Source organism: Zerene cesonia, unplaced genomic scaffold (genome assembly GCF_012273895.1).
Source record: "Zerene cesonia ecotype Mississippi unplaced genomic scaffold, Zerene_cesonia_1.1 Zces_u008, whole genome shotgun sequence".
NCBI classification, from domain to species: Eukaryota; Metazoa; Arthropoda; class Insecta; order Lepidoptera; family Pieridae; genus Zerene; species Zerene cesonia.
In genome coordinates, this window is record NW_024045138.1 from 559,859 (window position 1) to 575,834 (window position 15,976).

The 15,976-nt window shown below is 32.4% G+C and overlaps 4 protein-coding genes across 4 annotated transcripts in view; 2 read left to right on the forward strand and 2 right to left on the reverse strand.

The window, feature by feature from the left end:
- Nucleotides 1-949: 949 nt before the first annotated feature.
- LOC119839128 (cyclin-H) lies at nucleotides 950-2,458 on the reverse strand. Its single transcript, XM_038365324.1, has one exon. It carries the CDS (start codon nucleotides 2,327-2,329, stop codon nucleotides 1,352-1,354), a length of 978 nt encoding a protein of 325 aa, XP_038221252.1. The 5' UTR covers nucleotides 2,330-2,458; the 3' UTR covers nucleotides 950-1,351.
- A 443-nt stretch (nucleotides 2,459-2,901) lies between these two features.
- On the forward strand, nucleotides 2,902-7,558 carry LOC119839100 (ras-like protein 2). The gene is made up of 4 exons (XM_038365298.1): nucleotides 2,902-3,142; nucleotides 3,990-4,077; nucleotides 4,520-4,731; nucleotides 5,091-7,558. Exons 1-4 carry the CDS (start codon nucleotides 3,038-3,040, stop codon nucleotides 5,283-5,285), a joined length of 600 nt encoding a protein of 199 aa, XP_038221226.1. The 5' UTR covers nucleotides 2,902-3,037; the 3' UTR covers nucleotides 5,286-7,558.
- A 2,793-nt stretch (nucleotides 7,559-10,351) lies between these two features.
- On the reverse strand, nucleotides 10,352-13,110 carry LOC119839123 (ATP synthase subunit b, mitochondrial). Its single transcript, XM_038365319.1, has 5 exons — nucleotides 12,960-13,110; nucleotides 12,296-12,440; nucleotides 11,646-11,844; nucleotides 11,017-11,205; nucleotides 10,352-10,566 (listed from the first exon to the last, which is right to left on the reverse strand). Exons 1-5 carry the CDS (start codon nucleotides 12,985-12,987, stop codon nucleotides 10,393-10,395), a joined length of 735 nt encoding a protein of 244 aa, XP_038221247.1. The 5' UTR covers nucleotides 12,988-13,110; the 3' UTR covers nucleotides 10,352-10,392.
- A 261-nt stretch (nucleotides 13,111-13,371) lies between these two features.
- The window catches only part of LOC119839104 (small VCP/p97-interacting protein), a 6,204-nt gene continuing 3,599 nt past the window's right edge, over nucleotides 13,372-15,976 (forward strand). Inside the window, exons 1-2 of the mRNA XM_038365301.1 lie at nucleotides 13,372-13,825; nucleotides 15,483-15,647. Coding sequence (XP_038221229.1) covers nucleotides 13,766-13,825; nucleotides 15,483-15,647 — 225 coding nt within the window. The 5' untranslated portion in view covers nucleotides 13,372-13,765. The remainder of the gene's footprint in view (nucleotides 13,826-15,482; nucleotides 15,648-15,976) is intronic.

The window sequence follows — 15,976 nt, forward strand, 5'->3', positions numbered from 1 at the left end:
AGAATTTTATTACATAAAAATATTCTATAATTCAAAAATGTGGTTCCATAGTATTATTTTTGAACTTTTAATTGTAAGTTTAATTATGTATCGCTACGTGAAAAAGGTATATATTATTATCAGATGTGTTCTAAAACTGAAATACTGTTTTTTATTGAACATGTAATGATAAATATGGGGTAAATATTGATAAATAAATAAAACTCGAGAGCACCTCGAGAACGCTGTGACTGCTTTAGCAAATTTTAGGGAATTAGCGTTAACCCAGACCACTTTCTTAGTAAAATACATACACACACTCTTATTAGAAAAAAAGATCGATATTTGTTTATACAGCTTCAGCTTTATAATAATTATTTACAATCGCCTATTTAACAGTCGCCAAAATATATCAGTTACATAAAACATTCATTGAAATGAACACCGTATCCGTTGTGGCAGTAGTGATCAAAATCTACTGTGTCGCTCATTCGATAAACGCCTCATTGGGTATACTGATTCACTTCGGATTTTAGTCATTTAGTTTCTAAAAATTAATCTCTTGCTCAGGGCGTCACCAGAACATATTTCCTTGATTCTTTTTATTGCCGTAAATCCGTAATAGGTTTTTCAATAAAAAAAAGTTTACAGTTAATTTAAAAATGTAAGAAAACCAAGACTATTTTAAGATTTGACAGTTTCCCATACAGACATCTATAGTATAAGCGAAATCTTTACTTAGGAAAACAATGTTTTTAATTAATTAAAATACTGAATTTTATTGAAACAATTTTAAAATGGCAATCTTGGGAAGGTAATTTGTCTTATGGATAAAAATAAAACATGTACATACTTCTGTCAAATAGAATATATTTATGTTTTGATTCAAATACTATTACATTTTTTTTTTGTCAAATATCAATTAGTCTAAACATTATTAACATTCTTAATATTTGTTTATGCAGCTGGAAAAAATGCACAAGATTAATTATATATGGCAAGTAACATGAAGACAATGATACCCATACAATAACAATGCCCTTCAGAAACACTTTTGTGAAATTGGAATTGAACACAAAAGTAAAAGGCAAAAATATAATTTGTTTTCCTCATTTCTGCAACAAATGTTTCAACATTCTACAGTGTTATCTAGGAAGAATTGTGCAAACTTTGATTTGTTGATCCTTTCATGAAACAGCATAAGATTAAGCCTTAACAAAATGCTGTTCATCGGATGATTCCTTCATCTTAGAAATTACTTATTACGTAAGTCTTTTATGTCAAAACGGAATATCTTGTGAAAAATATCTTAATTTAAATTTCCCCGTCATATCACATAAACTAATATTAAGAATGTCAAGTATAAAATAATTCAGGATGCAGATGGTGACAGCACTTGGCCGATACCACTGGTGTCTAGGGACATTCTTGTAGAGCCAGTGTATTGCACATCATCTTCGTCCAATGCCTCTCGCATCCGTCTCTTATAAATCTCACTGTCTGGATTGTTCTCCTGATTTCGGCACCGATCCAGCTTCTTCTCAATGGTTCGGACGCGTTCGCGGGCAGGGCTTTCGACCATTTTAACCATGGACCTAATTTTACGAACTGCTTCTATGAGTATCGCCAGTTTATCAGGGCCAGCATCTCTGAATAACATATCTGTAACATAACTATCCAAATTCTCCTGTTCCTTGCTGGCTGCATGAAGTACGGCAGCTAATGCTATTTGAGATGGCGCGTACAAGAGACATGCATCAGTCAAAAATACTTTTTCAAGGAATTCATCAATTCCTGTTCTTAAACGTTCTGGATTGGCTAATGAACATCTTGTTTTAATATCAATCAAGAACCCTTCAACTGGTCGAAAAGGATTGTGTATGGTCAAATGATAATTCAATTGCTGCATTAATAGCAATTCATTGTTAAGTATGATGTCTGAAGCTTTCTCTCTGTCACCTTTTATGTTTGCAACAAACTGGCCGATAGACACGTTAAATTCTTCAACTTTACACGCCAAATAAACACACGTAGCCAGAATTTCTTTTGGATGATAATCCATAGATGAATTGTATAAGTAAAATCGTTTAAAATAGTGAAATGCTGTACCAATAACTCCTTTTGGCATGGGAGGCTGAAATCGCTTACAAAACTCTTTCAAATGAAGCTCATATTGTTTCAATAATAGTCTTTCTTCTTCAGGAGATAGAAAATAATTGTACCTTTGAGGCTCGTCTAAATGTTGTCCATGTTTTGAAATGAATACTACGTTGTGCTTTTCCCGATGGCATGCTAGCTCATTTTCATCACTGAATGTCCAGAATTGCCTTTGTGAGCTTGTTGAGAACATTCTGGTCTTGAAATTTTTATATTAGTCAACAATTAAATATTACAAAATTAAAGATACATCTCACCTTACAGTTCGTCTTCGTTTTTAAATTCAACGTTGACATTTGACATGATATCGAGTCTGTAATATGTATCTGTCTGCTGTCACGCTATCTGTTTTCAATGTGACAGTATTGAGAAATATATGTATCAAACAACCATTAAAAAAAAGATTATACATATTAGATATGTAACCACGTTCGTTCGTTATTCTTCTTCAAATTCTAACTACATTTACTTAATTTAATATCTAATTTATTTATTTTTGAGAATAATATTAAGCACAATAATTAACGAAAATAAATAAAATATTAACATACTTGGTATCGATATCGATCTGTGTGTCCAATATCAGTTTAAATGTTAATTAATTTACCTACTCCTTATAGTGTGAAATACGTTCATAATTCAATCTCTCAAATGTGAAAACAACTTAATAACAATGAGTCATTTTATTTGTAGTGTACCTACTCCCTAATAGTCTCTGTCAAAGAAAAATATTCTACTACGGCTCTATTCAGTTCTCTGACAATTGACAGTTTGTATGTTGCGTGAACCGGAATTGTAAATTGTAATTGAATCATCCGTCATCCATGACCGTCATAGAAGTCGGAAATTAGATAAATTTTGTGAATTTCGATAGTTTATAGCGAAATTATAAATTTTTACAATGTCGCGACCAGGAGATAGGCCAAATCAAGCACAAACGTACAAGCTTGTTGTGGTTGGCGGCGGTGGAGTTGGAAAAAGTGCTATTACAATTCAGTTTATACAGGTATTTTTCCGTATTTGTTAAGTCTACGCCTACGAGACGTATGTTTGTCTTTACCTAGACCTTTTCCGAGCGCTATTTAGGTTACTGAGATATTATTTCTAATAGTGTAAGTTTGTTAATGGCGTTTTCACATGTATAGAATCATGTATATAAATAGTGTTCCTGATGTTATGCCAAGGTGATAGCATTGAAGACGCCGCCCACAATGTATTCATGTCGTGAATTCTTCCATAATATTTTTATTATCTCCACACATGTACAACTATTGTAATAACAAACTACCTGTGAGCTAATAAAATGCATTTATAACATCCTCCTTAAGAAAATTAGTTACAAATAAAGTTAATGTGACTTTAAAATTTTTAACAATCACCTGTTTCCTATGCATATTCTAATATAAACAAAGAAAGCTTCAAAAATGTCTTTGTTTTTATTCAGTATGACATCATCAAGCTCTATCATAACTTTTTATATCAATTTCTTAGTTGTTTATTATTATTCATCAAGCTTCATTTTAAAGTTAAATATTGAAAGTTAAACAATCATCTATTTAATGTTATGTGTGTTGAAAAAAGAGTCTTGACATCTATTCATACATATGGATTTAAATTTTTATCTATTAAATATTTATTTCATAATCATCATCAGCCCATATATGTTCCCACTGCTGGGACACAGGCCTCCTATGAGGGTTCAGGCCATAATCCACTTGGTGGATTGGTAGATGTCACATGTTGTCAAACATCTCCACTGGATTTTCACCTACATTTCCCTTGAAAACTCTAATCATTTAACAAATGTGGCTAATGAAACACACACTAATGTGTGTTAATTGCTTTATTTTCAGAGTTATTTCGTAACGGATTATGACCCCACCATCGAAGACAGCTACACCAAGCAATGTGTCATAGATGATATTCCAGCAAAACTAGATAGTAAGTTCTTATTATTTAAGTGAGCAATACATTGATTCATTTCTTTCCTAGTCATTTGATTTATGAGGAAAACATGAAACTATGTATGGCCAAGGAGAAGCAACTAATTAAAAATGTTGTGATAAATAATATAAGGCACTTGGATTCACCTAGGTTCCTCCCTGAGGTTTTCGGCAGCTCTCACAGACTGCTTAGCTTTTTGGTGGAGCTGGCATGGTTTCAGCTTTGACTGGTCACCCCCACTTTTTCTTTGCACTCAAATACACTATCGTACTCATTTGAATTAAATGCGTTGAATCAAAATTTCAATCAAAAATCACCCTTTTATGGATAAAGTAGGGAAATAACTGAAGTTTTTGTTGAATAGTAGGTCAATGCATTTTGAATTTTTGGACTTAAATTACAAGAAAATATTCTACAATGAAGTATTATTGATTTCCAGTCCTAGATACAGCTGGACAAGAGGAGTTCAGCGCTATGCGTGAACAGTACATGAGGTCCGGCGAGGGTTTCCTCTTGGTGTTCTCCGTGGCCGACCACGCGAGCTTCGATGAGCTGTTCAAGTTCCACAAGCAGATCCTGCGAGTAAAGGACCGGGATGAGTTCCCGATGCTGATGGTGGGGAATAAGGCTGATTTGGAACACCAGAGAGTGGTAAGTGGTATAAATAGATAGACTGAGGTGCATGTTGCATAAATATAAAAACAACACATTACAATTTTTTACAAATTTGAATCGGCCGTTTCTTTCATAGCCTCGGCACTTTATTTAACGGCGCAATTCACATGTATTTTTGTTTGCTCTTTTATATAAATTAACTACATTGTAAGGTTTTATTTTTGACTACTTAACTCAAAAACAAGAGAATCTAGAATGAGAGTTTTTTTTGTTTTCATTTTTGAAGTATGATTAAATCCATGTCCAATTTGGTGCATTACATCTATTGTGAAAAATACCTGTATCAAAACGGAAACTGAAAGTGGCCAATAAATTAAATTCGATTTTCTATTCAGGTAACACTAGAAGAAGCGCAAGCCCTGTCCCGCCAACTGAAAATCCCTTACATTGAATGCAGTGCCAAAGCGAGAATGAACGTCGACCAGGCCTTCCACGAGCTGGTTCGTCTCGTGAGACGCTTCCAAGAGGCAGAGAGGATCCACATCAAGTCGGAGCACAGGAATAAGAAGAAGAAATGCACTATCTTGTAACGGACAAACGATCGGGCTTGGCATCGGCAGGTAATGTAGGCGATTTTGTAAGGGCATTTTTGTATTGGAATAAAAAAATTGTAAAAAAAAAATAAAACATTTTATACCGAAAGTTCTTTGAAAGGCGGCAATGGCTGTCCTATAGTGTTATAAAGCTGATGTTCCGGGAATTTAGCTGGAATTTTACAGATAATTTTAATATTCAAACAATGAATAAAGATTTAAACATTTTTATTGCGAGAGGTCTTTTAGTAGTACTTTTAACTTCATACAGAATCAAATTATTGACAGTTTTTAACTGGATTATCTGTAAAAACATAATAGTTTTATAAAACGTAATAAAATTATTATATAAGAACACTAATGGTTTTGCATCTCATGATTATATAATTTTTGGTGTTAAAAAAGTAACGATTTCTATGATGAAATGATTTAAAATCGTTCACAATATTTACCTGCTGTAATGGAGATGAAGCGGATGTTTATTTTTAGTTCTGTTTAGGTTGTTTGTGACCACACAAAGAGCATTTTTTTTTGTTATTTATTGTCCCATAGCGTAAGTTGTAATATTTATGAACTTGTGACAGCTATTTTGGTCGTCTTTTTTTTTGTAATGGAAATTTTTACATTAGTGTTCTCTTTATAGAATTAAAATAAAATTTTAGTGAACAGTGTTTTGTTCTTTTTTTGCTGTTTAATTATTGCGTAATTTATTAAAAAAATAAAAACCGTATTATTTCGGAACCTTTCGGTTAACAATAAACTATTTTCATATTTGGAAACTTGTACAACATAAGATCTCTACAAATTGAATATCGAACCAAAATAGCTGCAGCATTAGTTTGATTAAGCTTTACTTTAGATGGGCGTATTTTTTTAATATTATATATTTATTTGATTATGAATACATCACATAATACACAGTATTGCAAGCACGGATTATGATGCTATTATCGCACAAAATGGTCTAGAAAGTTCTCCAGTTGATTTGTTGGATTTATAATATAACATCAACTGTTACTTGGTGTTTTAAAATAATAAAGTCTCTGTGAACTTAAACATACTTAACTTCTTTTGAAACAAATATCAACTTTATTTGTATGTCTTGGTGGATATTTTTATTTAACAGGTAATATGTGTTCTAATCCACAGTTACGATGATAGTTATTGATTTTAGGATTTCATTTTTCGTAACCCAATTGCCTTTTAGCGCACAGAAATGGTCGCGCATAACTGGAGTGCAAATACGTGTTAATGCCATGCATGCTATCTCATTCTATAGAAGGATGTTTCTTAGGGATAGACAAGGACAGATTGTAGGGTTAATTGTATGTTTTGTGAACATTTTCGTGCAAAAATCCAACATAGATAACAAGGTGTCGTTTGTAGAACCTATAAACAGATAAATGGACGATTTTACGAAAAAGTCATATAAATACACTGATTGTTATCATCATCAACAGCCCTCATAAGTTCCCGCTGGGACACAAGCCTCCTATGAGGGTTTCAGGTCACACAGATTGTAGTTTATATTCCCCAAATTCTACACTTAAAGATTATGACATTATCTATGCGATTTCACATGTTGTTATGTCGTTTGTGTTGCCAGCATGTTAACTTTTAATTAATACCTCATGCTATTTATTAATGTCACGTAACCGGAAACTAATTTGCGTAGATGTATCTCACATTTGTAAAGATTATCATGCCATACATGGTGTCAGGAAATCCGTTGTATCTAGTCTAAATTGGACATCGGTAGTTTTTAAAAGAAAAATTTTATATTTTGAAACCAAAAACCATACTTTCTACAAAAAACCACATCTTTGTATAAAAAAATCTTTATTTTTTATCTAAAGCTGTTTTAGTTCACATTGTTGAAAATAACACCTTTTTAATTTAATGTAAATAACTAAAAAAATCGATTTATAACATAAGTAAATGGGTAGTATTGATAGAAATCAATATGGGCCATTTTACTGCTCGAAATTACATGCAACGGATTGATAAAAATGCGAATTAAAGTCGTAATTCGTATAACAAATTTATATCTATTCTTTAGCAATTTATTAATACCAAAGTGCGTTTCGTTTAGAAATCAAAGTACCTTTCGCGCTGCGAGGTAATGGACGCAACTAACTAGTATAAGTTTTTATATCTAAATGCATTATTGTATAGTGATCGTTGTTTATATTATAACGTCAATGTTTATGGAACTTTGAGTTCATGCCATTGTGAGATTATGGATATAAAGATTCCATTCACGTTAAGATTTTTTTTTATAATGTGGTATCATTATTTACCAAATTTATTTAAATAGCTGGAATTCCAGTTTGTGGTTGACTTAACGTGAATGGCTATTTGCATCGGCAAATTATTTGCTTTATTTTAACATTTAAATACCACAATGCAAACTTGTTTGATTGTATACTGGAGTGTAGTGTCGAGGATATCTACATATTATGTATGTAAAAATGTGTGTTATGTGCATAAATTACTTTTTATAGAATTTTGATTTTTGGTCACCATCACAGCACAACTAAATATACATTTGAATCTGTTTTGTATACATACCTGCTGACTCTAAAATGGATTTTTAGAGTCAACAGCTGATGCGATGTCCACCTGAATTCTGCACTCCGTAGTTTTTTGTTGTTCACAATTTTCTGACATTGACAAATTTCTTTAAGTTAACACAAATAAACCGATACTAATTTACAATATTATACATAGTTAAGGGGTTAGTGTAATGAATATATATTTTTGTATTATTATTATTATTTGTTGGTACGAATTTTTTGCGAAATCACAAGTTTATGTGCACAGATTTTGATAAACGTTTACAATGTTTTTAAGCTTTACATAGAGCCAGTGTTGGCAGCAATTCTTTTCCACCGTGTACAGAGATCGTGTACAATTATTTGCATGCCTTGTTTTTTGTAATATTTTTTTTACAATGTCGTTTTTATATCATTGTAAATAATGTAATTTGTAATGTTTACATTCTTATACATTATACCTTTTGATATTGTTCCGTAGTTGCCATTGAGGTGCATTTACAATTAGCTATTTGTATTTGAAGTTGTTGTAATTACATTTCAGTGATCTAATAATTGGGTAGAAAATGTATGAACTATCAAATAATAAGAGTACCATAGTTTTTTTTTTATATAATGATTGGTTGTTTTATCCTCTTATTTTTTAAACGGCCAATTAATAAAATTATGAATGTTGTCTATGGTATTATTATCTGATGTTTAAACGCCGCGGTTTATAACAACATGATTTTGTGATTGAAGCAAATTAATACAAGCGTCCTCAATTTCGGTTTTTTCCGCTGTTTTTAAAACCGCGGACTGACAAAATGGTCGCGGGTAAAAATACGAAACCGCGCCAGGATTATTTTTTTTCGCAGAACTTACCCATATTAACGGCTCAGGCTTTTTAAAAGTAGTGTGTGCCTTACTACGGTTTTTTCCCGTGACAGAATGTCACGGGAAAAAACCGTAGTAAGGCCTTCATGAAATTTATTTCATGATACTGGCAAGGAGACATTTTCTTTCCGAGAAGAAAAAACAATGTATTTCACCATGCTTTAATATTATATCAGCTGGCATAACAGGTTCAACGTTTAAATTAATAATGGGGAAGTTGGACGTACAGAAATTAAGCAAAAGTATGAAAATATTTGTCTTTGGCTTTAAAATGGACTAAATTGTGGCAAATTATGTATTGGTTTTTTTATTTGTGTATTAACTCTGTACGTATTTTATTGTGGTATAATGAAAGAGCTTTAACATAAGGCACTGGAGCCTGACTAAACTGTTGTTAAGGTAATATTGTAGCGTAAATAAAGTAACATGAAAAATTATTGTTTTATTTATTACAGTTATCCTTTTTTATCGTTAAATAGCTTTCCTCTTGTGGCTTGCACATAACATGCACAGGAAATAATAGACAGATCCGGAGCTTTCTCGACTTAGATCCCGTTCCCGTGGAATATCCGGAGTAAAAATATCCTCAATATATTTCCTTTCTCTTCAAACTATCTCTGTATCATATTACAACATATCGGTTCAGCCGTTCTTAAGTTATAGTATAACTAACATGATTTTCTCTTATGCAATATGTAAATTGTTCATATTACATATTATGTATATTAGAAACTCTGAAAAGCTGAAATATGTTATAAATCATTTCATTAAGATTCAGAAAAAAAAACACCATAGTCAAAAATTCCAGAATCCAATAGCTTTCAACTAGAATATGAATATTTCTGTTAGTTATTCGACCAAGACTCAAGAGGACCAAGTTTCAATCTCTCGGTCTAGTATAGTAGGTATTACATTAATTATCTCTGTGTCGGTCAAATTTAGTTCCAAGTTTTTGCTGATGATATATCCAGCCGCAGACTTCCGTTTTCAGCTTGCAATCAACGCCATCTGTTTTAAATAGATGTATTGATTTAGTATCAGCGCTGTATCACAGGTGGTTTTGCGTGCGTTTGCGCGTAAAATTTTTACGGTGGGAATGCAGATTCATTTTATAGGACTCAATATAAAAATCATAAATTTGTAATGTTATTAGAGACAGAACCCGGGCTGTGGATTAGATACGTAGAGCTTAGCTACATACAAGCTGAAGCCTACATGCTAAACCAGATTGTGTGCCAAATTTGATAATTTCCAATCATTTGTTTTTGTGTTATAAATTAATATATTTATAGGATGCATTTCATCCTTATGGTCTAAGGAAATTCCCGTGGGAATGAGCTACGCCCGCAATGCATACGTTCCTAGTAAACTTTCATACGATATTTATCAATTATATTATTTACTAGCGGTCCGCCCCGGCTTCGCCCGTGGTACATATATAGCCTATAGCCTTCCTTAATAAATGGGCTATCTAACACTGAAATAATTTTTCAAATAGGACCAGTAGTTTCTGAGATTAGTGCGTTCAAACAAACAAATAAACTCTTCAGATTTATAATATTAGTACAGATTAAGTATCTATATTTGAGGGGTAACGGTTGAAAATACAATTAAGGCTAATAAAACACCAATGAACTATCACGATTAAATATTTATTTTACACAACATTCTTTTCACTTATTAGCAAGGGCGGCGAGGTCCGCAATGCAACGGTCGAGGGTCTGCTTCTCCTGGTCCGGTGTGATGGCCTTAGTGACGTTGGTAACAACCCAGTCGACGAGGTGCTTCTGTTCGAAGCGCCTTTCTAGAACAGCCTTTTCGAGCTGGAAGTCTAGACGGCGCTTGACCTGATAGACAGGATTTTTTTTGTTATTTTTGTGTTTATATTGGAAAATTTAGTTTATCGACCCATTAAACTAATTTAAGGATGACAAAATTTCAATCAGTTTTACTATCACTTTTATTTTAAAGATTTTAAAAATACAGTTCAGGAAAATGCAAAGGAGACAGTGATGATGGTAAGCGACTAGAACTGCCCATAAACAATTGTAGGGGCTCAATAGATTGCCATTTTTACTAGATGAGGGATATGGAAGGAGAAGGCGGGAATAAAGGAAAGGACTGGGAAGGGTGGTGAAAAGGTCATGAGCCACCAAAATACAATTTATGCATCTTTTTAAAACAGGATTGCTTATCTTGACTAACATTTATGACGTTTTTAAGAATGTCGGAAAAAATAAATTATTGATACATATATTTCTAGTAACAAACAAACAAACAAAAAAAAACTACATTACCTCCAGGTAGGTGTTCATGAGGCGTTCCCTATAAGCGGCCTCCAGTTGCAGCAGAACATTCTCTTTTTTGGCCTGGATGAGCAGTTCTTGGCCCTGAGCCCTCCACTGGGAGTCCTTTTCTGTAGCGATGGCCTCTTCCAGTTGCTTGATGGTGTCTACTCTATCTTGGTTCAGGTCAGTTTCGATTTTCTGAAAATTGTAATCGATTTCAATAGAAACTGGTTCATTGGGTTTTTATGACAAAGTAAATATATTTTTTGATATTGAATTTTTTTTATAGCATTGAAATGCTTTATAAACGAGAATTTTTTAAAGAACAGATAAAATTTACTTTGAAATATTTCACACGTATAACATATATTTATATATAACATATCAAGTGGTAAGCAAATTTGTTATGAGTTCCTACAATCTGCATGTTCAAACATACAAGCATACAAACATACAGATCAGATTATAATAGCACTTCCGTTTTAACTTTTAAACTACAAGTATAAATTTTATGTGACATAAATTTGTACCTTGTGATATGAATGATTTTTTGAAATGAAATGGTAGAATGAACATTAGATATATTAAGAACAGCTAGTGAATTAAATTGTATACGACACACAAACATTTCAACTTACGTCAACTTCCTTGTCCAACCAAGCTGCAATTTTGGGCCCCAGCCTAGTAGTACCATAATATACCATGACCAAGATGGACAGACCGGTGTAGTACTCATGCTCCATGACATAGATCTCCTTGCTGAAGAGGTAGGTCATGAGACCGACTCCAAACGTGTATGGTCCGGTCACACCGGTCTTTGAATGGAAGAATTGGAACCTGGAAGTAAGTGATTGAAGGTTTAATAACATAATATAAAAAATAATTTAGATATTGTTTTGGTTTCATTGATTGTTGCTCCAAAATTTTCAGTGTTGTATAAGTGGTAGAATTATTTTTCTTGTTTATAATACATATAATATTCCAATTGGAAGAAAATGTCTCATCATAATACAGATCTGTAAAAAATATGAAATGTATGTGTATATTGGCAATTTTAACGTTAAATTGATGTTAGAATTTCTATTTGAACGGCCAATGTTTCTGATTCCATTTAGCTATCTGTCAGTTAAAATTTTATCATCCATAAAGTAAGCGTCAAATTGACTATCAGGGACATAGCCAGCAAGCAGTGAAGCACCTGAATCTTGCAGGCTATTTATTTTCTTGACATAGAGTCAAATATATAAGAGAGCAATAAATAATATTATAATTCTAAAGAAAAAAATACCATTCTTCTGGAATGAATCCGAGTCTGACTTTGCCAGGTTCACCCCTGACTGGTCTGGGGAAGTTCTTCTCATCTCGCACTCCAGACACTTCTGAGCTGGAGGTACGAGCAACCAGGGCTGTTGGAACGGACTGCCGGGCCAATACTGTCAACATAGTAATTTATCAAATGAATGTCCATTACCAAAATGTATATTTTATATTATATTTGAAGTGACTCCGAATATTTGATAGTATTCATTAATAACATCTACTAGTGCCCAGTATACCTAATGTAAAATATTTGTACTTGTACATTCAAGCACTGTTCTTGAATGAAATTTGTAGGATGATTAAGGTTAACGTGAGAAGCTTAAAATAAAATTTGAGATGAGATCTCAAATTTTATGTAATTTTTTTACTTATCAGTAACGTTTAAAGGTTACAATTTTCCTATTAATTTTAATGTAAAGTTATGATTATAATAATTATTGATATTCGAAATAATTCATCTTTAGGAAATGTTTTATAAGTTTCATTTTTTCAAAAAAAGAACATTTATTTTTTATAATACGGTAGGCACTTGTCAAATAGACGATTACATAAACCATCCTAACACCAAGGTTAATTTTCTTCCTTATGTATTTCAAGGATCTAAGAATATAAAGTTAAATTAAAATACATACCTGAACGCAAAGCCACGCGAGATAGCATATTCAAAGCGTATTTAATCTGTAAAATATAATATTCCGACAGTCCCCACGAAAAAGTACTTTGCGTTAGTGATGTTCCAAAGTCGTAAACTAAAATCGGATATTTTTATAATTTTGACATATTAGTGTTGTACGGTTAAGGAATTTATCGTTATATACAAATAAATAACTACCTATGTTTTATATTAATCGTTACGGTACATTCGATCATTGAATACAAAATGAAAAAGAAATTTAGAATTTTAGTATAAATTTTTATGGTTTATTATTATTAACTAATTATTAGTTGCCCAAGAAAGTATGAAAATGTAACTTATCTGGCAACATATTGGAATTTATTGATCCTATTCGAAATATGAAATTGTGTTTAAATAAATTCTATAATTTTGAGTGCTAAGTAATTCTAGTGCTTAAAAACACATTGAATTATTACATTTATAAACGAAAGGAATATGGCAAATATTAATAACATATGGAAGATGATGGTTAGTTGTTGCAATAATATTGCAACAGAACAAATTTTATAGTTATTGTGTAATTTGTTTGGTTTTATTTTGATTTCATAATTTTTTATTGTAATTTGCTTATGTATGTTGTTATTAAAAGCGCGAAATTGCAAAAAATAAAAAATTAAACTGAACTGAGATATATTGATTGTGAGTATTTTACGACGTAACGTTAAATGTCAAATCGAGTATCGACATTAGCAATATTGGAAGAATGAAATGTAATGTGTTTACGAAGTTTGCAAACAAGAAATAATTATTTTGTACGAAAATATGGGGATTATAACGTCCTGTTGTAAGCCATCAGCCTCAGATGTGCTCACTCCAGACACAGTAAGTGTATTCAGTTCTATAATTAAACCTATTCTAAGGATGGTAAACGAAATTAAATGTAATGTTTAGCGTACTATTTTTTACGTAAAACAGTTTTGCATGTAGGTTTTTCTGGTGTATTATGCTAAATATTCGTATTTGAATAACAAGTTATGTTTTAGATTCAATGGAATTAATATTAATTTCAAGATAAACCGGTATCGAACTGGTTTTATTTTTTTTAAGAGGGTACTATTAGGTGATCATTAATAATTATAATGTTTTTGTTCTTTGTTGCTATTATTTAATAATATTTATAAATTTAATTGTATGTTCGATGTTATTGAGTTCATGCAATACGTCAATCAGGTGGCTTATCTTAAATTTTCTTTGCTAATTGATCTTTATCTTATCCAAAATAGTATCTACAGTAAACTAAAACCAAGCCATATTGAATATTTAATGGGTATTGAAACATTTTAAATCCTTTCCTTATTATAAAATATGTTAAAATAAATGTTTGAGTTTATATAATTTTAATCACATAAATGAAATATAGGCTCTTGCATGCTAGCTCAGCTGTGTTTTATATTTTTTTAATTTAAAGCCTATCAGTGTGCAGTAAAATAATTTAAAGCACTCTATATTATATGATAGTGGTTGTAGACATAGTACAATAAATGTTACTCCTAAGTATTGGTAAGATAAATGAACTTCCCATATCTACTTTTCCTTATCCATCTACTCATAAACATTATATTGCAGCTAGAGAGGTTCTTAGTGACAACAATTATAAGGTTCACATCTTGTAAAGATATTGTCTAAATGAAGATAAAGATAAAACAAAATTATCTTATAAATATATTAAAACTATTCATCATCTAATAAATATATTTTTTAAATATTTACATAGCTTGGGCCGTAAGTACATTTCTTAGGATCTGTTAAGACAGTCTTCTGCTGGTTGTAAGAACAATAATTAAAGAAATATTCAAAATTTACACAGGTTTTGTGTACCATACTACATAGTGACCTCTGAATGGATAATCTATATATATAAAAGAAAGTGGTGTTAGTTACATTATTTATAACTGAAGAATGGATCAACCAATTTGGCTAAAAATTTGTGCAGAGGTAGCTTGGGCCCAGGAGACGGACATAGGATAGTTTTTATCCCGGAAATACCACGGGAATGGGAACATGCGAGAAAAACCCCGGGTCTAAGTTTCCTGCAACTACGCGGGCATAGCCGCGTGCGGATAGCTAGTTAGTTATATGTACATATCAACCAAGGGGCTTTCAGAAGTATGTACAGGCCCATATTCTTTCCTCACATTTTCCTAGTCCTTTCCTTAGCCCCTTCGTCAATGCTTTATCTCAACCCTTCCCTCTAATAGTAAAAAAATTGCAGATGCCCTACCAGGGCAATGTATGTACCAAATGTTCAAGGGCAAAGCCATGAATAGGCCCTGAACGGGCATGAACAGACATCGCAGGTGCCTGATGGTGATCACTTACCATCAGGTAAACTTCCATCTAAGTTGCTTGTTCTAACATAAAAGAACAATTGAGCAGATAATGATTTTTTAGGTTCTTGAATTTGTTTAGTTTCGTATTGGAAACGGTAAGTGCTCAAATTTGGAAAAAGGTGCCATATCCAAATAAATCACATTACCAGGAGACCAGACGTCGTCAGCAAGTCGAGGCTGCGGAACGGCGTCGGGCTCAAGAAGCCTCTCGAGGCGTTAAGGATCCCGAACGTGTGAAGCGAATGCAGCAACGCGCTGAGGAGATGGAGCAACGCGAACAGGAGTTGGCTAAGCAGGGGGGAGCTACTCTGAAGGTGAGGCTCCTTTATTATGAATGATACTAGAGCAAGCATCTGCAGTTGCTGAGAGCCTATTAACACTTTTTGACCTATATTTATATCTTGTTAAGAGATGTATTAACCTTTTTCATAAAATGCTGTTGGCTTTTGGTTCAGTGTCAATAATTACATTCTTAAAACTCAAAAGCCCACATAGATGTCAGACATAATTTATTTTAATATAAACTACCTATATATATATATATATTTCTTGTGTGACCATGTTAGTTACCATATTCCTCTGAAACAGCTGCACCGATTGTCATGAAATTTTGTGTGCATATTGGATAGGTCTGAGAATTGGC

What these genes read in the sequence shown, in the direction of transcription:
- LOC119839128 (XM_038365324.1), bottom strand. Translation starts at nt 2,329, where the DNA reads ATGTTCTCAACAAGCTCACAAAGGCAATTCTGGACATTCAGTGATGAA.
- LOC119839100 (XM_038365298.1), top strand. Translation starts at nt 3,038, where the DNA reads ATGTCGCGACCAGGAGATAGGCCAAATCAAGCACAAACGTACAAGCTT. An exon ending in TTACAATTCAGTTTATACAG is followed by an intron (nt 3,143 to 3,989) that starts GTATTTTTCCGT and finishes CTTTATTTTCAG; the next exon opens with AGTTATTTCGTAACGGATTA. An exon ending in TATTCCAGCAAAACTAGATA is followed by an intron (nt 4,078 to 4,519) that starts GTAAGTTCTTAT and finishes ATTGATTTCCAG; the next exon opens with TCCTAGATACAGCTGGACAA.
- LOC119839123 (XM_038365319.1), bottom strand. Translation starts at nt 12,987, where the DNA reads ATGCTATCTCGCGTGGCTTTGCGTTCAG. An exon ending in TCGCGTGGCTTTGCGTTCAG is followed by an intron (nt 12,441 to 12,959) that starts GTATGTATTTTA and finishes CTATGTTGACAG; the next exon opens with TATTGGCCCGGCAGTCCGTT. An exon ending in TCATGAACACCTACCTGGAG is followed by an intron (nt 10,567 to 11,016) that starts GTAATGTAGTTT and finishes CCTGTCTATCAG; the next exon opens with GTCAAGCGCCGTCTAGACTT.